At 38.0% G+C, this 24976-nt stretch overlaps 1 protein-coding gene across 1 annotated transcript in view; it reads right to left on the bottom strand.

Annotated features, from left to right (window-relative positions):
* LOC135073786 (uncharacterized) overlaps positions 1 to 22550 on the bottom strand; it is a 57330-nt gene extending 34780 nt beyond the window's left edge. The window contains exons 1-3 of the mRNA XM_063967966.1: positions 22244 to 22550; positions 7096 to 7368; positions 6101 to 6252 (exon numbers count right to left, since the gene is read on the bottom strand). Coding sequence (XP_063824036.1) covers positions 6101 to 6252; positions 7096 to 7368; positions 22244 to 22477 — 659 coding nt within the window. The 5' untranslated portion in view covers positions 22478 to 22550. The remainder of the gene's footprint in view (positions 1 to 6100; positions 6253 to 7095; positions 7369 to 22243) is intronic.
* Between the last annotated feature and the right edge of the window lie 2426 nt (positions 22551 to 24976).

The raw sequence follows: 24976 nt of genomic DNA, 5'->3' as shown, positions 1-24976 counted from the left end.
AGGCTTATGCCGATGATGTATTGCTGATCTGCACTGCCAAAGACCTAGTACAACTAGAACGCAATACAAACATCGCTCTAGAAACCATAACAGCTTGGGGAGAGAATGCAAAACTCACCTTTGGCCCTACAAAGACACAAATGATTGGTTTTACCCCGACTGCCCGTAAAGCTCGCATCACCCACCGCGGTATCCGCCTGCAATTTAAAAGTGACATAAAATTACTCGGCATTATAATCGACCAAAGACTAACCTTCACTAAACACGCTGACTACACCATTTGCAAAGCTCTTAAAATTTATCGTTCACTCTGCAAATTTGTTCGCCCCACATGGGGGGTTCATAGCCAAAACATCTCAACAATATACCAACAAGTAATACAACCCATTATAACGTATGCAGCTGGGATCTGGGGTGATGCAGTTAAATTTAAAAAGGTCAGCAGAAATCTCTTGTCTTTGCAGCGTGGGTTTGCTGTTAAGATAATACGTGGTTTCCGTACTGTATCAACTATTGCTGCCATTTCGCTTGCGCAGCTCACTCCACTCGATCTGAAAGTCCACGAGATCTGCATCACCGAACGTGCAAAACTTTCGGGATGCTCGCCATATCTCCCTTCAAACGTCACGCTGCAAAAACCCACACCACCAGCGAAACTTCCTCACCCTGCAGCACGACAGGGCATCACATTCTCTTCGGCATATACTGAACAGGATATTGACAGACTTTGCCCACCTGACGGCACTAAGATCTATACCGACGGCAGTAAATTGGAAGACGGTAAAGTTGGCGCAGCATATGTCGTTATGAAGCCTAACCAAACATCTGTAACTTGTGAACTTAAACTCCACGACAGCTGTACCGTCTTTCAAGCGGAACTATTAGCCATTGAACGTGCCGTCATATGGATCACGGAATCCAACACCGTAAGATCAACTATTCTCTCGGACAGCCACTCTGCTCTTCAAGAGTTAGCAAATGGGCAAACCACCAACAGCTTGGCAGTAATGACTCACGATCATTTACGTCGACATTCGGGATGCGTGGATTTCGTCTGGGTCAAGGCGCATGCTGGACTTGAAGGCAACGAAACAGCAGATGAGGCCGCAAAAAGTGCAGCGTCTTCTCAGCGAGCTCCCGACTTTGCTAGGTTTCCGATCAGCCACGTAAAGCGCAGAATAAGGGAAATAAACCAACGCCAAGTGAATGATCGTTACATTAATGCTAACACTGGTGCTCTCACCCGCAACTGGCTCCCAAACTTGGACAGCATCAACCAACTCTTCGCTCAGGCGGAACACTCCTTCCACCTGACACAAATTCTTACCGGTCACGGCTATCACCGACAATACTTACATCGGTTCAAGATAGTCGAGACCGATAAGTGCAATTGCGACACAAATGCTGTTCAGGATATACTTCACCTACTCAAAGAATGTCCACGTTTTGCCCGGCAAAGAGTACAGCACATGGCTATATGCCAATACCTTAAAGTTAACCCCTTTGAAATATCGGACCTGTTAAAGAGGGAAAGCGCCATCCAATCATTCATCCAATTATGTAAATATATTGTAAATAATTTAAAAGAATACAATAGTACGTAAGTTAAAATTTTGTGCAATAAATGTAAGTGTACATAAAGTATATATGAAAGGTATTTAAATTTATGTATATATTAAAACAAAATAAAAAAGAAAAAAAAAAAAAAAAAAAAAAACAAAAAAACAATAAAAGGAAAAAACAAAAAAATACAATAATATACCTAAAAAAAAAAATGTTAAGTTCATTTTTAAATTTAAAACCTTGTACATAAATAAAAAAAAAAAAAAACCTCTAAAGTATGGAGACTACAAGTTTGCTCGTAGACATTAGCGAGAAACTACCACCACTTGCTCTAAAAAAAAAAATAATAATACATTATTGATTTAATATTCAACAAATTGTTTTGTCTGAAACCGAACTCCGGCAATTTCAGCCGGAGATTAAAAAAAAAAAAAAAAAAAAAAAAAAACATATTAACCGCCTCTGTGGTCTAGTGGTAAGTCCACCTTCTTCAGACGCAGAGGTCCCTGGTTGGATTCCCAGTGGGAGCAGATTTTTTTGTTCGGTTTGGTTGGTGATAGGGCTTGTTCTAAGTCAGCCTGGCTAACTACCACCATCTTACCTAAGTCTGTCGCCATAACAACAATGTTAACATCATTGTTGTGTCCCGGCAATTAAAATTACGATAGCCAGTTCCTCCGTGGTTGAGGATTCCGGGTGAAGCTCGTCACTTAATATCAGGTGAGATACAATACAAGAGCCTCCTCGTAATTGTAGATAAAAAAAAAGTATTTCAATATACAGCAGCACAGGAGGGGTGACATTGACATAATTATGACGTAACATAAAATATAAATCTGAAGCAGATCGCTGATAAGTATTTGATGTTTCAAAAACACCCTCCCGTGTAGGGAATGCAAAACCGGTTAATCGGAAACCGAAAAATCGGAAAAACCGCCCTTTTTCGACGAATTCTAAAACCGGTTTTAAAAATCGAAACCCGGATTTAATTCGGTTTTTCTATCTGTATACACGTAACAAATTCCATAAATAAGCAATATCATTTTATTATAATATAACCTGGGTATTTTGATATTTAACGAATATTTGGTTATTTTACAATTTATAACTTGGCAACATTGTCACTTGGTTACTCCGTCGTTTACCTACCTTTGAACGGGGAATCCCCGATAATTATTTAGGACTCGTACCGCCCGCGCCCGCCACCTGACATGACCCACGCCCCGCAATTCAGATAGTTGGTGATTATTGCAGTGAATAATTTACCATGTGTGAGTGAATTGAACAGTTTTTATTTCTGAATTGTTTTGAACATTGAATCTCATTTATTTGCGATATCTGCAGAAGCTTATTACTGTAGTGTATTGAAATTGGACAGAAATACCACCTAACGTTCACAAATAAAGCTTTTTACATTTTATTATACTTTTTAATTTAAGATATTGCTTAAAATATCAATCGTAATCACCTAACGTTCACAAATAAAGCTTTTTACATTTTATTATACTTTTTAATTTTAAATATTGCTTATATCAATCGTAATTGTAAACAAATACGTTTTCGATGTACATTACGTGAATTACTAATGTTTGGCCAAAAAACGTTTCCCAAATTATCACATCGCAAACAACGTTTCGCAAATGTTCATTTGGCAAATTCTCATTTGGCAAAACAACTTATTGCAAACTTTTAATTCGCAAATATCGTTTTTGGCATATTATTGTTTGGCAAAGTATGTTTTGCCAAATGTTTCATTTGGCAAAAATATTTCACGATAAACTATTTACAAAATAATTTGATTGGTGCATAAAATGGAATACAAATTAGCTTGTGGTTATTATTTTGTTTAGTGGGTAGTTAATATAAAATTTGTTCTAAATTAATTTTCATACTTATTTCATTCTTTTTATCGAAATTTCCAAATGATTCATTAACAATAGAAGTGATTCTAGCGCTCGGCGGCCGCTGCCGCGGCACGCTTTGCTCGCCTTCGCGCGTTAAGGGTCACTGTTCTAACCTAACCTAACCTACTGTTTTCTGCAATACCTACTTTCTGCAACCATATTATTTTCTGCAATGCAAAAACCATGATCATCTGCCTTATGCTTTGATTTGTGGGAAACGGTGGGTAAGTATGTGAAGTGTCAATTTGACCAAACAAATTATTTGGGATATAATATTTGGCAAAATAAAACATTTGCTATATAAACATTTGCCAAGTAAAATTTGGCCAAATGATAATTTGACCAAATGAATTAGTTGCGAAAAGTACAGTTGCTAAAAGTTTATTTGGGAAATGAAACTTTGGCGATAAGTTGTTTGCGAAGTGAAATTTGGCGAAAAGTAATTTGGCCAAACGGAAGGATACCACATTACGTACATGGTGGTAATTAACAAAATCTAAACCGACAGAGTAATGAATTTTAAAAACGTATTCGTTGACAATTATTACGTAAATACGTACAATGGAGATAAACTACCATACCTTGAGTTAAATTTAGCTTATTCATTATGCATTATGTGCCTATAATGCCTAATGAATAAGCTGAAGAATTTATCAAAACTGTTATAACCCTCTCTTAAATAATGTAATCTAACACAAAACGGACAGGACGTAACAAATCGCTGTATGTAACTACTAGTTGATTGAAAAAAAAATAGAACGATAATAACCGATTAAAAACCGAAAACCGGTTTTTTTTCTTGGAAACCGAAAAAAAAATCGGTTTTTAATAAACTTTCGGTTTTGCATACCCTAATCCAGACGCGTGTCTGATTCTGCAATACGATTGGTCAAAACAGCTGACGTACGCCAGCGTAAACAGCGTACGTCAGCTGTTTTGACCAATCGTATCGCAGAATCGATGAAGCGTGTCTGGATTGTAGACGTTAAAAGTTTACCGTAATCGGGGCTCTGTCCCGCTTCCATACCTCAGGCAGGCATTGACTTAAGCCAGCGGTTTACAAACTTATTTAGTCTACTGCCCACTTTGAGAATAAAATATTTTTTAGCGCCCCCCATTTTTGTAGTCAAGAGTCGAGCTCAGTCGGTGTCTAAGAGTCCTCCTAGTAGATGACGCCTCCCAAGCCTCTACACAACGGCCCCATTTTTTTTTCCGGGTCTCTTACCGCCCCCCTTTAAGCATGCAGCGCCCACAAGGGGGCGTTATCGCCCACTTTGGGAAAGACTGACTTAAGCGCTAGACCTATAGCACAGAATAATAATAAGTACTACGTACAGAAGTTTTACTTCGCGAAGGTATTTAAAAAAATGTATGCTCAATGTCATTAACAATATGGTGTAATTTAGCTTGTCTCAAGAGTCAAGCAAGTTTGTCAGAAGTTTTGTTGACAAACGTCAGTGATCGGTACTGCGCCGAAGCTATAGGGCTGACTTCGGTAAAATGATGTGACGTGAGGTGCCAATCTGCAGAAAATGGCAAAGTCAAAGTCAAAGTCAAAATTTCTTTATTTGTTTAGACTAATAAATAGTTCTTACAAATCGTCATAAAATATGCTCTTAAGGAGCCTCTACATGTCTCATAATCTTTTTACCCTACCAGCGCTTCGAGACCAACATTTGGCAAGTGCTGAGAAGAAGCGCCGCAACAAACTCAGTCACCACTGTCTGCGGAGGAAATACATGATTTAGCATGAATTATCATGAATAATATTAACTACTTATTTACCTCTCAGTGTCTTGAGGCAACTTAAAAAAGTACATTCTGTGTTTTTATTATTATTTAGGCAGTTAAATACTGCACAGTATTTAGTACACCATTTTCTTTATTTTTTTCCATCATACACAAGAATACGCGTGCGTGAGTCAATGTTCGCTCGTATGTGAGGCCTTGTCGAATAGTACTCTTGTAGGGGGCAATCGTGCGTGTTTTGTTTTTGATGTAAACTCGCGGAGATGAACAGGCCTGCCTATAGTGCGTAACCTAGCATACCACCTTAACACCTTTAGTGAGCTGCCACACTGGCGGATTTGCAAGCGTTTTCAAAGCGGAGCGGTGACACCGCGTGTCCGCAGCGAACACGTCGCGGATTCTCAACGTCTCCGCCTCGCGTCGCTGCTCCGCTTTGAAAATGCTTGTAATCCGCCAGTGTGGCAAGGCTCTTAGGATTATCTAAATATACATAACTCAAAGGTGACCGACTGACTGACTGACTGGCATAGTGATCTGTCAACGCACAGTCCAAACCACTGGACGGATCGGGCTGAAATTTGGCATGCAGGTAGATGTTTTTTTTTTGTCATCGGCACTTTTTCGATTTTGGTTAAAGTACCTAATAATGTGCTCACATTTTTTATTGAACTTCGAAAGTTCTGAGCTCCAAGGGCGTTTAGTTATGACGAGGCATCAGAAAGTATTTTACGAAACTCCATCCCTAAGGGGGTAAAACGGGACCCACGTGTACGAAATCACGTGCGGCCGCTAGTTATTATTATACTTCTTCTTCTTGACGTGTCGAACAACAACCTACACAGCGTCGGCCCAAAACTCCGTCACAAGAATATTATTATACTTACAGTCTCCTCTTTTCGGCCCATTCATCCGCGTGCTCCTGCGCTACTCTCTCGAGGTGCTCCCTTGCCCTCTCCGCTTTGGTGAACACTTGCAACCGCCTCGCCACGTCCACTTCCACTCTCTTCAGGGTCAGGTCATCACGGGCTCGTTCATCCTGATGGCATGTACCATTGACAGGGTTAACTATAGGTCTGACGTTAATTGAATCAGTATAGTGCATGAGGTACAGGTGCAGCAAGGGTGTTTTTGAGACTTCAAACGTCAGCGAGACTTCAGATAGTTATATGCTTCAGAGGTGGAATTGTGTAAAGAAATCATAATCATTTGACAGTTCATAACGTACGAATATTCTGTCAAACGCTTTGTTTAACTGACTTTATCGTACGTTATGAACTGTTAAATGATTACGATTGCTTTACACAATTCCATCTCTGATTTTGTATGCTATGTCACGTCATAATAAAATATGTCAATGTCACTCCTCCCCTGCCGCTCTCATACATCAAAAAGTGACTCAGTTGTGCTCTACACGTGTAGGTTCTTTAAGTCACTCACTATCCTTTAATAGTTATGACATAATAACGACCGGTAGGTATTGGGATGACAAAACCATTAAATGCATTTGAGTAATAAACGACACAAGGATTACAACAATCTTACGAGTATAAACCTACTTACATAATTGAGGATGGCTAGAGATGCAACTTTATTAAATAGGTAGTTACAATCTACATGAGTTAAGAGAGCGAACAATGAAGTACAGAAACTGAAAACCTTGTCGTAGCTAAATGATGCTTGACCAAATCTCATGTTATATCAACAAATTGTTCCCTAACAACTGTTACGAGTACTTAATATAATATAAGATTTCTAGCAAACTAGTTATAAAACCAATCATTTTATCTAGTCTAGCAAGTTTCCATAAACCATATTCATAACGACTTTCTACCGCTCTAGATTATACCCTTTACTTAAGTAAAAATCCATCAGCACTTACCAATTTCTTCATCTCCTGGTGTATCCTATCCATGAACTGATTGTACAGATATTTTCTGTACTGGTTGAACTCTCTTAGCGAGCACACAGCCCGTCCATCCTTAGTGCAGTAGCCGAGCTGTTTCATCCTGTTCCTCGCTGGCTTCTGGGCGAAGTGGTGGGCCAGATGGGGGTCATGTTCTGGCACGTAGTCATAGGACACGTTGTTGCAGTAAGGGTCGGTGAGGTCGAACGTTGGCTGAGGGCCGGTGCCACCAAGGCCCAGTCTTCGTACCTGTGGTGTAAAAGAAGTGATCGTGAGAAAGGTGCGTTTAAAAAATTGTATATTCAATTGAAGTGGACTAACTGGATTAGCTAAGAACAGCGATTGGATAACTGGAGATAATGCCGTAATAAATGCCCATTTTATACTGTGTTAATTTTGCAATAATGTTTTGAGTAAATAGGTAAAATAACTGCTATTACTTTGGAAAGCTGATTAGACTCAGTGGAAATACACTTTTTGACAAACCGACTGAAGATACGGAATAATGATAAAAGCGAGGAAATATTACCTTAGAATAAAATTAAGAGTTTCGTTTCATTTGATAAACGTCCTCGCGTTATCCCACAAAAACACATTAGTCTAAAAGTTTCGCACAAAACCAGAGTCTCGTAAAATTGAAATGCCTTAAAACTTGAGTCTGAAACTTCAATAGGTACCTAAATTTTTTTTTATGTGACAGGAGGCAAACGAGCAGACGGATCACCTGATGGTAAGTGATTACCGTCGCCCATAGACACCCGCACTAATTATTCAAATAATTTAGAACTATTGGGTATTTCTGTTTGTATTTTGCAATACATAAATGTAATACATACATTTGTTAATACATGGTAATTAAACTGTAATTAACTAGCAATCTGCATTTTAATCAGTTGCAAATTAATAGGCGAGCATCATAAGCTGTTAATGCCCAGCCATGTTTATACTTCATATCGACGGTCCCTACGTACAATTCAGTATCTACCAGTTCCGCGATTTGCCTTTTTTGTTTGCAAAACCTTCAGAGGACCCAACAGTTACGGCTCAGTTCAAAAAACATACACTTTTTATTCAAATTGAACCTTAAAACGCCAAAAAACAAATCCCGCAACTACAAAATTAGAACGATTTCCGCAGTAAAATTGCATTAGTGGGAGTTACGAAAGTTTACGCTGGACCTCACGCTTAGCTCCGCGCGCCCTGCCCCGCAACTGCCACTTTCATTCACGCAGATCGAGTGAATTGATACGTAATTTATGAAGAAAATAGGTATTATTATGGTTTGTAACCTAATCTATTTCACTCAACATTATACCAACGGCAAATTAATCAATTAACTGTAGGAACCTGGTAGTTGTGTTGTTTCACTAGGGAAAATTAAAGTTACTATTATAAGTAAGTGGCACTTACCTATTTTTACGTCGGAAAATTAAAGTATCTTCTAGCCGTAACTGCCACTATAAATGTTTTACTTTGGAAAAGTTTGTTTTATGTCTATAAGCAAGTGCCGGTAACGGTGTTTTACGCTGAGAAATTGTATTTTAGCAATATCTGGTGGAGATAAAAGTGAAGACAAAACAATATAAAATATGATATACAACACAACTGAAGTATCTAGGGTCATTTATTAGAATTAACGCAACCAAGTTCTTCTCCTATGCTATTTTTTACAAGATACAAGTTTGTAAAAATATCGTAAAATTTATTTTATTTATTTATCAAGCATATTATGGCATTCAGAAATAAATATAAGTAGGTAACACTTACAAACAAAAGTTTCAATTAACTGTAGTTAGAAGCTACTATTACATGATAATGCTTACATGATATTGCATACATACCCGTCAGAAGGATGAGGTATACCCACTAAAAATACCCTGATGTCCCCGTCACTCGCTATAAGTGCTAACTTTGAGGTTCCAGACAAAGACCTCCCGCCTACACGGCGAGAGTTGGGACGAGAGCAGCTGGAAGTATACATCTTTCCCGTACAAACACTCACCGTCAGCAGACGATGGTGGTGGCCAATGCAATGCCTGGAACGAATTCAAATGCACCCGTACTTGCTTCGTAGTCGCGCTATCGTACCGCAGCTTCTTTCGGCACCTTGTCTTCTCAGATAGAGGTGATTCATTACCACCCAGGTTTTGTTACCGTCCACATAGCTTTGACTATGCTATCCCGCAAGAATATGGCGTGCCGTATACTCCTAGCCACCACAATACAGTTAGGGCTCGAAGGATCCATGCCCAGTCATGGTGCGATCGCTCGAGCAACCTTAACCCATTATAGACTAGCGGTCCCATATGGTACCACTTTTTTGTGTGTTTTAATTTGGCTCTATACATTAACACGTGAAAAGATGCAGTGCTCTGATTGATGCAATTCGTAGCCAATAGATATGGTCTATGCTTCTAGGAATAAAAATTGACAGTTATTCTTTTCAGTTGTGTGTAATAAATGATAGAAGTGAGCGCATCAAAATTTTCTCTTAAAAATTGACGCGCCATTCAAGTAAGTGATCATATTTTTTTTGTGCGATAGTGAAATACTGATTTTGTTACAATCTTGTATTCTCCATAAGTGCTCTTATTGTGAAATGGTGTAAAATTACGTAGATAGGTAATAATAATTGGAAATATTGTATGTCAAAATTACTGGTACCGTACGGTACCGCTAGCCGCTTACCGTGTCTTTTTAATTATTTTATGATTTTTAGTTTTTACTGTATTTATTGGGAAGTATGTGATATATTCAATGGTATATAAGGTATACAGGAAGATAAAGTAAAATAGTTTCCTATACTTTACAAAACCATGGGTTTTTGTTTATTTTAGATGTAACTTACACGAAACATTGGCAGTTTTGGAGGATGATGAAGGTCCCAAGACGAAGCAGATATTTATAGAATGAACTCGAGATAATTGCAACTCTCGAACAATATTAGAGTATAGGAAATGTTACGTGGGGCTAAGTGCAGCGTGCAATGCCAAGCTCCATTCCAAATTTTTGAATATTCAAAGATAAAAATGAATATTCCTTACCCAATATACAGTTTTTTTACATTTAATATCACTTCTGTTATTTGCTTGTATATTAATACATATAATAATAATAATAAAATAAATAATTTACCCTATTTTTATAAAGTCCATGATAAAGTTATGTTTTAACCGACTGACACGGTAAGAGGCTAGCGGTACCATATGGTACCAGCATTTTTTTTCTAGATTACAGGTCGGATCATTTTTTCAATGCTTGTATGGCATTATGTAGACCATAATTATAAACATATTTCAAAAAAACAAAAATCTGACACTTTAAGAAAACTCAGTCTATAATGGGTTAAACTTCTGCACGAGTGCGAATAAAGTTCAGTGACCCAACTTAGCTACGGCGAGGTAGTTTATCAACTACTAGACTACAGCACAGTCTAGCGAGTCTTACGTCAAACGGCTTCTCTGTCCTCCTAATGCGGGGCTTTCACCTCGTTCTTTACGCTGCATTAAAGCCGACGATGTAGCCCTGTAGACTTTCTGGGCCTGTTAAGGTCTTAGAAGATGGGCAGCGTTACTTTTCCCTACGAGGGTGATGCCCTATATGAACGAATTCTGCTTTTGAGGGTGCCAGTATAGAGCTCCCGGCCTTTCTCCATAGCCTTCCGACATAGAGTTTTCGGACCTCCAAATTAGGGAAGCAGCCATGAAAAAGCAAGTTGTCTTCCATACGCATGGCGACGTATTGGAAAAAGTGCGAGCTGCCACTGGTTATATACAGTTAAGGTCACCGTATTTGCACTCACTACTTGGCGCCACTGGTGATTAACAGGATAACTCTTAGATATTTGATCTGGGCCTTAGTTTTGACAGTGGTGTGGGCGTCAGGTTAAGGTGTCAGGGATGCCTTTAAACATAATGCCGTCTATTTCGCCCAGGCAAGCCACCTCGCTGTGACAGTTATTTATTTATTTATTTATTTATTTATGAGGATATTATATATTAGGATTAGGATTTATTTATTTTAGCCTGGATGCGGGCAGCGCAGGACCGTTCATTGTGGAAAACCTTGGGGGAGGCCTTTGTCCAGCAGTGGACGTCATTTGGCTGAAACGACGAGGATATTCATGTAATGATGAACTATCTGCATGACAGAAAATATGAAATATTGAAATATCCATGCTCTTGAAAAGGGTTCCATTTAGTACCCTGTTGTATTCAATGTTCCACAAGATCGAACTCGAAAAAGAGCCATCTTGATCTTCGGACTCGATGCCATGCCGTCAAACCTGGCCGGCACTATTGACAAAGAAAATTTTCCGGTTCCACAAGTATTCTTCAGTCAAAAGACCCCTTAGATAAGGAAGAATCTTAAGGTATTGAGTGCCTCCAAAATGCAACTATCTGGGAAACGAGGCGGGACGCTGTTATACCTCGTCGAGCAGGACTATGGGCCTAGAGTGAGAGTTACGGTCAGTAGTAGCTGAACTTTGTTCCCGTGTACAATTGCTTATGTGGCAGTTAATAATTTAAATAAATATATTACTCCGACGTAAAAGTTAGTAAGTACCACTTACGTCATTTGTAATTAGAAACTTTCCGTTGTATAAGTGAGTAAATGACAAATAATACACTTATTGTGATTATTTTTTAATAATTCTTCATGTTTTATAAAATATACCTCATATAAAACTATTATACCAAATTTCATCAATGTATGATAAATAGAACGCGAGCTACACATGTTTAAACCTTCAAACCGCTCTCCTGTAAAATTGGCCGTTTTCAGATACGTTTTTATACGTAGGGACCGTCGATATATTATGAACAGTTTAATCAACTTGTTTAATACAACCCGACAAAATTGTATCATTCTGGTATTAAAAGTTTACCGTTAATTTTTGTACCCTTCTAATTATACTTCATTTAGACCGTTATTTTGATTAAGTGTCTTGATTCGTGTAATCATGACCAAACTGGAAACCACAATAGGTAGGTAGGAACCAAGCAAGTGCTGGTGTTTTTATAATCCTTTGTGACTTTTTCGTAGTATACACGTAATTTCAGTCTATTTTGTTCGGCTCTCTGACCTCTAGTTGATCCAGTGACTACCTAATGATAATGCGGACTTAAGTATTAATTTGGCTGCTTTGTTGTTGTCGAAATAACTTAATCGCGTTAAAATGTATTTTGGGATTGATAAAGATTCTACATTCTTTGGATTCGAGTTAACTGGATGATTCATTTTATTTTGCTGGCTGTTTCACCAGCAATCAATGTTTTTTAAATACTTTTTACTGCCATTGTTTCGTTTTTTTGGTTATGAGTCCTTGTCGGGTTTAAAATATACTCTGTTTGGGCCCTTATTTAGATTTTTCTTAAAATCACTTGCTTCTGCATTTACATTACCATCAGGCCCTATACCAGTCAGAAGGAAATACAGTTTACTCCCTCGCGGGTCATAACATTATGCAATATGCTAGCTTAGAATGCTAGTTTATTTGATTAGAACCAAATAAGAATGTTAGGCCTTAATCGCACTGGCGTTTTTTGGTCGCGAGCGTTTTAAACGTGCGTCATCAGTCTCTAGCAACTACTAAAATGCTTGCTACGGACGATGCATGCTTCAAACTTGAAGCTTCATTATTAATTAACCATCTTTATACAAATAGACTATTATCAGATGCTTTCGAAACGACAACTCTGAAAGAACTGTTGTAAAAATATATTTTGATCGATTAAATCACAATAAAGAATTTGTTTCATGCAAAAACACGATCGTGCCCGCTGACAAAAATAATGCGAGCGCTCTACATTCGCGCTTTTTACACGCTCGTTAAAGACGCGAACCCCACAAAATGTCGTGTGACAATACCCTAACAGCCTTTTAATGTCGTTCAAAATATGAATAGGCTTTATGGCACCAAATACGTCTAATTTACTTGGCAGGTACGTACTTATCAGGGCGATAACGAATGCCAAACTGGCCCACATTTGGCACGTTAGCCCAACGCGCGTGTCTCTACCAACGATACCGGTTTTTTGGCACAGAAACAACATTGAACATACCCATGTGCTGAGTTGCAAACGTTAAGTTTTACACTGATAACTTTAAAGTCATACTGGCCCTATTTTGATGACGAAATCTACGCTCTTTAGCTCTATTATTAATTAAATTAAATGTCAGAGCATTAATGTTATGTATTCACGAATAAGATTTTCATCATCATCATCATCATCATCATTTCAGCCACAGGACGTCCACTGCTGAACATAGGCCTCCCCCAATGACTTCCACATCGCACGGTTGGTAGCGGCCTGCATCCAGCGCCTTCCCAAATAAGATTTTAGTTACCAATAACTTTAACCCCCTTATTAATAAAAAGTTACACCTAGGATGAACCTTGGATTAAAATGACATTTCCATACTAAATGACAATTGAAGCCAGAGTTCAACTAGGGTGTAACTTTTATTAATAAAAATAAAGGTAAATAATTTTTTCTTTATAAAAAAAAACTAATAGTTTGTCATCGTCACTATCTAAATAACAGAAGCAAACACAAATCTGTATTAAGGGTGTCACAGAACGTTGACTCACAATTTCTTAACCGCTCCCATTATTATCGATGACTATCAGGATAGCGACCCGATAATATCGATTCCTTTCAAAGTGGATGGGCCGGATATTGTGTCTGATGTGTACATCGGAGGAGTTGTGACTCAGCGACAGAGGGAATTTAGGAAGCACTATCGAACGCTAGTAAACTAGTTATCATGGGCTTTAAAAGCCCGTACTACGAAATGTTCCTGAAAAATTTTTCAGTTCAAAGCAGACAGACTTTTAGCTAGTGCTAAGTGGCATAACTAGATACTGCTGATATTGAAACATACAAAGATTGACTAGATTTTGAACTAGAGGAGTGTAACTGCGAAAGTAGTTAATGCAGTGCGAGAATAGATATTGGTAATGTGTGTGTTTCAATAAAGCTGTGCAAAAAAAAACAGCGGTACCAGGATGATAAGAGTAAAATTTTTGTCATTTGCGTGTAATACGTGACCTTACCGAATGACTGTTCGTAAGGTGGTAAGACAAAATGTCAAAGATCAAAGTAAAGAATCGCTTCTTTTATCGCTCGCTCCATCATAAATCTCATTTGTATGTGGACAGGAGGTAAATAATGGGTACATGGATAACATCTAACAAGAAATTTCGATAGACCCTTTACCGACAAAGCTTCTTTTATTTCATAAAAATGCGGCCTAAATCTTTAGAATTAATTTAGCTACGTACTTTAACCATCAACATAAATATTAAAATTCGGCTTGTTATTTTAGCCTCACGTTAAATTGTTCACTTCTGTGATTATGCAAAAAAGGCAATTTACTAAAAAGGTTCAGGAGCGTTAGGTTAAAATCGAACAAAAAGTGCTAATCTGACTACACAAACACAAAACGGCTTCGTAGTCCAAACAACCAAAACGTGTAAAAACATGGCAAGAAACTTTTGGGATACCCAATTGGTCCCGAACTAACACGAAAGCAAAAATGTTCGAAACGATAAAACAAATAAGAGAGAAATATCTCCGAATGAACTACTGGAGGTTGCGTCAACGAAAGTGCGGTGAAGAAATGAATCAACAAAAACTGCTTTACCTTATACAAGCATAAAAAGCTGGTAAGAAAAAACAAGGATTCCCGAGTTTGCAAAGTTTCAAGTCGAGGTGAAATACTTAGGGAAAGTTTCACCGGGGAAATTGAATTCAAAACCACTCTAGGTTGTCAAACAAGAAATATTTTGTGTTGACTATAAATAGCAAATTTTAAATAATCGGCCATTCTCAGATGAGCTAGTTTTTGGGTGTCCGGGCTGTTAAATCGTTAAAAATGACAAAGGACATCATCCATTTTGGTCCAAAATCAAAAGTGCCGGCCAAAAAATAAAAGTGCTGTATTCTGATAGAATACGTCCGCCTTAGCATTTATTACTATGGCACCAAAGCTGTAGCACCACTGTGCATCGTAGTATTTGAGTTCTAAAAATATATGAAACGACTGACTTTGATCTCAAATACTACGACGTATAGTGGTGCTACAGCTTTGGTGTCATAGTAACAAATGCTAAGGCGGACGTATTCTGTCAGAATACAGCACTTTTTTTTTTATTGGCCGACATTTTTGATTTTGAACAAAAAATGTATGAATCGTCGATGAATTTTAAATCTCAAATACTCGACGCGCAGTGGTGCTACAGCTTTGGTGCCATAGTAACAAATGCTAAGGCGGACGTATTCTGTCAGAAGACAGCACTTTTTTTTATTGGCCGACACTTTTGATTTTGAACAAAAAATGTATGAATCGTCGATGAATTTTAGATCTCAAATACTCGACGCATAGTGGTGCTACAGCTTTGGTGCCATAGTAACAAATGCTAAGGCGGACGTATTCTGTCAGAATACAGCACTTTTTTTTTTATTGGCCGACACTTTTGATTTTGAACAAAAAATGTATGAAAAGTCGATGACTTTTAGATCTCAAATACTCGACGCACAGTGGAGCTACGGCTTTGGTGCCATAGTAACAAATGCTAAGGCAGACGTATTCTGTCAGAATACAGCAATTTTTTTTGTTGGCCGGCACTTTTGATTTTGGACCAAAAATATATGAAACGTGGATGATGTCCTTAGAGACATGCAAGTATTTTTATATGTTACTTAACAACCCTATCCAGTTGTGCATTAAATCATAGGCCTCTATTTTAAGTATTTGTGACTTAATTAATTTCATGAACCTCTGTTCTCTAATTACCGTTACGCGTCCGCACACCGACTTAATGTTAAAAGTTGGCTGTAATTTTTATGTCGTATAGATTTGGTTCACTTCATTCAACATTTTAAAGAGTACAAAAGATTGTCTTATGCATAGCAAAATATCTATTCAATAGAACCATTCTGTAAATAATTAGAATTAAAAAACTGCTTGTCCGAGCGAAAGTCCTAATTCCCGTGACGTTTTCTGTTTTTGGGCACACAAGCCTAAATAATAATATTTGACACATCATTTATGCGCGCGGCGCGAGCCCTTAGTTAGTTCTAAGACCTGTTAGCAAGTAGACGTCTATAGCGTTGGCGTACCGTCGATGAATTGCGTAAGAGTATAATTACCATATCTTTGGTTTTCAATTTTTCTATTTACCATGTCCTTATTTTTATATTCGATTTTTGAAGGTAGATCCACGTTGTTAATTTAAATAGAATCAGTACTTTGGCCTTCATACGTTGTAGTAAGACAGTATTTGCATACGCTGCAGATTTTGGAAATTTTGAAAAAAAACTATCGTTTTATAATTTCCATGTACTAATTACCATATATTTATAATCACCGTTGTATGAAATTATTACCTACAAATTGCACTCACGATTGAATAAGTATGATGATAAAATATGAAATATACCTAGGCTTTCCCATAACAACTTTACGGACTTTTCTTCCAATCTGACATCAAAATTTTGAAAAGCTTTCGTTAGAGTAACCTCGAAATAGATTTGATTTCATGACGAATGTTCAGCTTCAGTTGCTGCATGGTTGTTGAATTTTAAAGTAATATTTTAACCCCTAAGGTAACCCCACAAAAAGAAGTTAGATGGAGTGAAATCGGGGCTTCTTGATGGCCAGGAGATGTCACCCCTGCGTGAAACATGTCTCGTACCAGACACTTATTTTCACTATTAATATCATTGATATTTACATGTTAAATCATTAATTAATTCTAATATAATACCATTAAAATCTATCCATATTACCTTTGCCCTAAGAAGATGAGATTGTCCAACATTAACACTTACCTGGCGTGATCACATTAAGAACAAAAGGGAACAAATCAACAGACAATGGGACTTTTCAAGACAAGAGTGTATAGGCACTTTGTACCATCCTAGACTGCATCCTAACTGATTTGTTATGCATAGAAAAAACTTCGTGATATGCAATGGATACTGAAAAATCACTTATATCATTAATTACTTTTTCGATATAATATGCATATCCGAAAAGTCTAATTCGTGAGACCTCCTGATCCATTAATTATCTGTACGTTAAATCGTTTGTACCACATTTAAATCAAATAAATTATGATTAAGATTCTGATTCAGCTAAATGCTCTCATTTGAAATGTGATACGTAGCCCCTTCTTGCTGAAACTAAGTGTTCCTTATAGCCTCGATTCTTGCAGTATACTGAAAATATCTTGATACAATAAATAATAGAAATTAGTGTTTTTCTTTTTGCAAAGGGTTTATTAAGTGTACCTACAGCTTTTTTTATGACGCTATATATTTGTATACAAATTTATCAATGCAAGATGTTGTTTTTTTTGCTATTTTACATATCTTTTCTAATTACCGTTAGATCTGAAATTAAACGGAAAAACTCTTCCTTTCTCAAGCGAAACCAAGTATCTAGGGGTAACTTTTGACCAAAAGCTTACTTGGAATTCGCACCTAAACAACATCATTCAAAAAGCCAAAATGGCTCTGTGGAGTTGTTGTCGAATGGCAGGGTCAAGATGGGGACTAAAACCCGCAATCGCCCTATGGCTGTACACAGCGGTCGTGAGACCGATAATAACCTATGCCTCTGCCGTCTGGTGCGGCAAGGTCAACCAAATGACAACAATACAGAAATTAAGCAGCCTACAACGGCTAGCCTGCATCACAGCAACCGGAGCACTATCAACGACACCAGGGGCTGCATTAAATGCTCTGCTTGATCTTATACCACTGCATATGCATGTGCAAAAAGAAGCCAAGCAGAGCACATATAGAATCTGCACCCGCACGAAAGTCAGATGGGCTTCTCAAAATCTGATAAGACTCAAGGAATCAGTACTTGAAAACAAACTTCTGTGCATGCCCAGTGACGACATGCATACGGAATGTAACTTCACCAAACTATATTCCGTAAACATACCTCCTAGAGACAAATGGCTAGAAGGCCAAATGTCATTTAAGGAAGGTAGTCACGTCTGGTACACGGACGGATCCAAAAAGGAAAATAATGTAGGTTGCGGGATCTACGGAGAGAGGCCTAAGCTCAAAGTTAGCCTAAACATGGGGACTGAAGCCTCAATCTTCCAAGCCGAGGTCTTTGCCATAAACAAATGTGCAGAGATAAACTTGGAAAGGAAGCTCCAGGATCAACACATCTACATCAACTCAGACAGCCAAGCAGCACTGCTGGCCTTAAAATCCTTCGAATACACGTCAAAATTGGTGCAAACATGCACCGAGACACTGAATGCACTGGGAAATACCAACAAAGTAACGCTTACATGGGTACCAGGACATTCGAATATAGAAGGAAACGAAGTAGCAGATGAACTCGCCAGAGATGGAGCCGATAACCCTCAAGTCGGCGTAGAACCGTTCTGTGGCATTACCAAACAACGAGCCACCACGCTACTAACCGCCCTCTGCAAACAAGAGGCTATTGAGTGGTGGAAGTCTACATCGGGACAAAAACACTCAAAAGCACTCATTCAGGGATATAGCAATGAAGTAACTAAGGAACTGCTAAAGTTCAAAAGATACAAAGCCTGTGCAGTGACTAGAATACTGACCGGCCACTGCAAACTAAACAAACATAAATCGAACATGAACATGACCGAGGAAACTCTGTGCAGATTCTGCCATACAGAAGAAGAAACGGCCATGCATGTTCTTTGCTCATGCTTCCCGCTTATGAGCAAAAGAAGTATCCATCTCGGGCGACACATCATGCACCCGGATGAGATAGCAGATATCACGCTCCAATGAATCTGGAAATTTATAGACTCAACGGGACTAAGCAGTGAACTTTAAAGACAAGGGCTGCCACAATAGATCAAACCTGGTCGAGTTGGCGCAAATAAAGGCCCAAAAAAACCAATAATAATAATACCGTTAGATTAAGTATTAGCTTTATCTAATTACCGTGACCATAAAATTTTTGGATCTCATTTACGCGAAAACCGCTTTGAATAATTTGACGCCTTTACGATAGTTAAATTCGTACTTTTCATGTGTTTTATATTTAAATGCATTTAAGTCAATTAAGCCAAATTTCAAAAATGATATGGTAATTAGGCTGAGAACGCCTGATCGTGAGAATGACCGTAATAATACCAATTTAACTTCGAAATAGTTTACTTCGATTACGATTGAATTACATGACTTAATGCTTAAGTTTATAAACGTTAAACGTTACGTAATTTTGATATAGGGTAATTTATCATTCAAAGCAGACAAGATGTTTGTGAAGAGATCCTAACATTAGGATCATGAATGCGGCGTAGGCGTTACGTAACAAATTAGGATAAGGGTGTTTTTTGAAAACAATCTTTAGCCTAGACAGCCGCTCATATAAAAATGAACTTAGAATTATAGAAACGAAATCTCAATTTTCGTTGGCACGTAATTCAAAATTTGGATATTTAGTCACCAGGTTTTCTTTTCTTCTCTTCGCTATCCCATTACTTTAAGACACCCCGTAAAGAACAAATTTTGGTTGGCCGATAGTTTGGTTAGGCTGTTGTATGCAAGTATCTTACACACATTACAGCGACTTGGTATCAGCTAATTCTTACAATAAGAAGAAGCCGATCAAATTACTATGGGCCAACTTAGTAAAAGTCTGCGGGGAGTCCAATGAGAATTTGGCTAAGTTAGTATGCGCATGAAATCCCCATCTACATTCCCACAGAGAGGTAGGTGTTGTAAAACACTTGAAAAATGGGATGTTGGTTTGGACCCTGAAACTAACAAGAACATACCGCGGACGTGTGAAACAATAACGTAGCCGCTAAAAAGATTTATTACGCGAGAATGCTTCGGGTGTAGGGTTGTCGAGATGCAATAACAAATTGTTATTTTTTATGGCAAGAACAAATGTATTAATGTAGAGTGCATCTAACTAAACTAATGAAAAAATAAAAAAAAACTCTATCATAGAACCTGTTAATTAAAATTAACGACATACGTTTACCATATATGACAGAGATTTTGAGAGATCGACAGAAAAATAAGAATCACTTATCAAATAAAAATACAGTTAAATTAACGTTTTAATACTATTTTTTGTACTGGGGTTCATATACTAAGCTTGAAAATATTCTGACTGACATGACATGACTCCTAATCCTAAACCTAAGTACAAAAACGTGCGATACCATTACTAAACTGTTATTCTCACAATAAAAAATATTTATAAAAAAAAGTATGCTGTTATATTGATGGCAACCCTTATAGCCACGTCATTCGCGGGTTGAATGGGGAGCATTAGCATAATGAACGTAACCAAGTCTCTTAAAAAGGGATTTAAAGCCGGAAACTTTCTGAAACCGCCTAAACGCGTATTTGCCTCCATGTGTGCTCGTATAATGTCGGTTAGTATTGGAATAAGGCTTTAATATGCACAGTCAGCGTCAAATAAGTAGTGGCAAAAAAGTTGACAACACAACCTTATTTCAGTTGTGACAAAGATGTGTTTCGAACTTATTGGCTACTTTGGGTGGCATAAATTAATTGACGCTGACTGTACATACAGTACAAGATAGGCTAAAGATAAAAGCGAAGATTTTAAGATACTATTTGAGGCCGACATTTTTAAGATAATAAAACGTATTGTTTCTTAAAATTATCACAGAATAATAATAAGTACTCCGTACAGAAGTTTTACTTCGCGAAGGTATTTAAAAAAATGTATGCTCAATGTCATTAACAATATGGTGTAATTTAGCCTGTCTCAAGAGTCAAGCACCATTTTGTTGACAAACGTCAGTGATCGGCACTGCGCCGAAGCTATAGGGCTGACTTCGGTAAAATGAAGTGACGTGAGGTGCCAAACTGCGGAAAATGGCGGAGAAAATAAATGATTTAGCATGAATTATCATGAATAATATTAACTACTTATTTACCTCTCAGTGTCTTGAGGACAACTTAAAAAAGTACATTCTGTGTTTTTATTATTGTTTAGGCAGTTAAATACTGCACAGTATTTAGTACACCATTTTCTTTATCTTCTTCCATGTATGTATGATGACACAAGAATACGCGTGCGTGAGTCAATGTTCGCTCGTATGTGAGGCCTTGTCGAATAGTATCCTGTAGGTGGGCCATCGTGCGTGTTTTGTTTTCGATGTAAACTCGCGGAGATGAACAGGCCTGAAATTATCTCTAATGGCCTGGTATTTTGCGAATTTTCCTTGCTAGGATCACAATTTTCACCCAAAAATTCCATCGTCTTCGTCGACTATAAATTATTTTACAAAGTAAATCTAAATAATGTGTCCTCGTTCTGCTGCTTTTTGGCATTTTAAGTCCAACAGTTGACTGAAAATGGCTGAAATGATGGTTCTCCAAGGGATGCAACAGGACAATAAAAAGGCTTTTACATAAGCCCTAAAAAGCCTAATACATTAGACGAATCCCAAAATAAGTAGTAAAATGTTTTTTAAGAGTAAACCATCCACTTAGCAGCAGTATTACTCGAGTAAGTAATTCGAATAAATAAAAACTTTACGAACCGAGTAAACAGAACGTGCCCCTCTAGTGAGAGCAACAATAGAAATGGGAATGAGGTGTAAAAGCAGATTTACGGTCTTTATTCATTCCGTTTATAGTCTTCGCAGCTTAGGCTTTGGGAGGTGTGTACACAATGGGGTTATTATACAGTAGGTTCACCATAGGCGCAACAGGTGATGAAATGTAAAACTCTATAAAGTACCAGGATCTTGTAATCATTGAGATATCACAGATGGTATCATGACAGTCCTGGAAATAGCATCTTACACCCGTATTCACAAACGATGCTTGGTTAAGTGAAGCAGCAAATCGAAACTAAACGGCAATAGAGCTCTGTGATTGGTTCGTGTGTCACCCTGTGCGGCCACGCGCACTGTGAGACCTCATAGTAATGTTTGTGAATACGGGCGTAAATTATTAGTGCTATAAGAGGCTGTGTAGAGAAATAGAGCGGATTCACCGTATCTATTTCTAATTTAATCACAGGTACAGAAATAATAACGTGTTCGTTAATCCATTGTGGCGACGTCGAAGTCAAAGTCATGCTCGGGTCCAAGAAATTATTCACTCACGTCCTCGCCGATTTTTCCACGTGCAAACACAATCTTCCCAACCGGCATTTTGGGCATCGGGAGCTTGCACTCCAGGCCAAGCCTGTACCACATGGGCAAGCCATTCTTCGGAACAGCTCTTACTGGCTTCGGTATTGAGTCTATCACTTTCTTCAACTCCGTAGGTTTCCTCAAAGTCATCAACGTTATGTCGATGTTCGACAAATCGTCGATACCAACATCGGATGCCGACATGATTTGATTTTTTGTAACGCGAAATAAAAATCACAAAAACCGCGACGCGGCCACGCGTGACGACACGCACTGAAATTTGATAGCCGAATGACATTCGAACTTCAAATTTGGATACTTTTTAATTTTTTCCCGATGTGGCAGCCAGTATTGTAATTTGATTGAAACCTCTGGTTTTTATCAAAAAAGGTTGGTAGCGAGCGATATTTTCCGCTGCTATTTATAAATAAAGGCATAGTTTGTTTAGTAGCGTTCAATGGAACGATAAAATTGCCTTTTAGCACGAATACGGGTTCGACAATAAGCGTGGTCATTGCTCTTTTAAATTGTTTTCTCACTGTAAAACTATGGATATCACTGGATTAATATTTTAAAAAACTTTGAATCTTGGAACACGGCCTAAATAGGTACCTACCAGAAAAGTGAGAATTAAGTCGTACACTATTACGTCAGGGGAGGACTTTCGTCGTGCACCATATGCATATCTCAACGTTGATATCGTTGCGTTGGGTCAGGGGACTCAAGTCTTTACTTCCTGTACAGCCCAAATAGATAAGACGGAAATACCCGAATATTTTTAAATTGGCATTTAAGAGTAGGCGCACACCGTTGATTTTTAGTTGGCCGATAGTTTAGTCGGGCAGTTGATTAGTATGGGCATGTATGGGAGTGCGCACACTACGCCGATTCGATTTGGCCGATTCTTCATACAATTTAAAATCGGGCACAACTATCGGCCAACTATAAATCAACGGTGTGCGCCTACTCTAAAGAACTTTAACATACGGATAGAACCACGTGAGATGAACTAAAGCTATAATCAGCTAACTTATTTAATTTTTGACACAAAAAAGATGAATTAATTAAAATTAAAATTAGATTATTGTGTGATTTATTTATCTAAACAATGTTAATAATTTTAATGGGTTTCGAGATATGAGCCATAACGGACATGGAATACAAAATTTATTTAAACTTAAGTTTTTTGATTTAAACTGTGTTTAATTTAAATATTAACAATAATTTGATTATTATTATTATACATATGATTAGTAAAAATTATTATAATAAGTAAATATATATTATTATAAGTAAAAAGTAAGTCATACATGAACGAGCATTTACCAAAAAATGTTATTGTTCAACCCCGGGCGGAGCCGCGGGCGCAAAGCTAGTTGTTTATAATTTGCTAACTCTCATGGGCTGTCTGTTCTGCCTGGGCTACCATTTCTGTGAGCAACCACTTTTGAAGCGACATGCAATTAGGCGCAGCAAACCTCGGGTTTTATTTATTCCAGACCTCGTTAGCGCCCTGCAGGGCTAAGATGCGCGCCGTGATAAACTGCTATCGCGGCGTTATATCGATTTTGACGTCACTATATCGTTTTATCTACCGGCGCTAACATGGCAGTCATGGCACCCCGAAAATTATCATGTCATCTGTCAAAATGTGATAGTGATAGATTTGTTTTTTTTTTTGTGATAAACCTGGCAAGCCCTAACATGAAGCGCTAACTTTATCATATTTTGACATCACGATAGGATAGGATGTGGTGTTTTTATCGTCCTCGATCCTTGCCCACGATAGCAAGACGATAGGAGATTAACTTTTTTGCAAGCTACTTTAACTCTATTTATTTATCATTTATAATGGTAAATGACATTTTACGACTAATTTGAGGCTAGTAAAATTCAAAGAAAGGAATCTAGCACCTTTGTGATACTTTTACTTCTAGGTGGAGATTGAGTTCTAGTTCAAGAGTTTATCAGTGTGAGGCGAATCTTGCGACAGTTTATAATCGCTAGCTGCAAAATCTTAGTGCTCCCACAGTCCCCCCACCCACATATTAATTATTACATTACCTACCTTGTAAAATAACCATTACTTACCTACTTAGGTAGGCAGTCAACCACAGATATGGATTCAACAGTACATCAGACAATACATATTAAGTTGCAAATGTCGTGAGATACCCCACAGTGTTTAGCTTGATTTAAGTACCTACTGTCATCTGTACATAATCTTGTAAAATTATTGAAAATGGGGCGGAATGTGGTGACCGAGCTTCTTGTGTCTACATCAAACAGTGGCAAGGTCATTGTCAGAAATTAGCATTGGGTGGGATGTGTAATCAAACTTGCTATAATAACAATGAGAATAAATGAATTTTACAACTTGATGGTGATACCATACATACATTACACATTACTATCAATATAATTCCTCCATGTGGTCTTTTTTAAGGGCTTTAATGTGACAGGATGATAATCTTGTACAATTTATTCGTAGGTAGGACGTCCACTGCTGAACTTAGGCCTCCCCCAATGCTTTCCATGTTGCCCGATGGGGCAGCAAGGTTCTGGGGTGGAGGCCGGGTACCGGAATACGCAGCGTGGGACGTCCACCCACAAGGTGGACCGACGACATCATAATGGTAGCAGAAAGGCGCTGGACGCAGGCAATAAATTCATTATTGCAGTGTAATTTCAAAATAATTCAAC

This window comes from Ostrinia nubilalis, chromosome 1 (genome assembly GCF_963855985.1).
Source record: "Ostrinia nubilalis chromosome 1, ilOstNubi1.1, whole genome shotgun sequence".
Classification (NCBI taxonomy): domain Eukaryota; kingdom Metazoa; phylum Arthropoda; class Insecta; order Lepidoptera; family Crambidae; genus Ostrinia; species Ostrinia nubilalis.
Note: the sequence above shows the minus strand (reverse complement) of the source record. Positions and strands in the feature narration are given on the sequence as shown.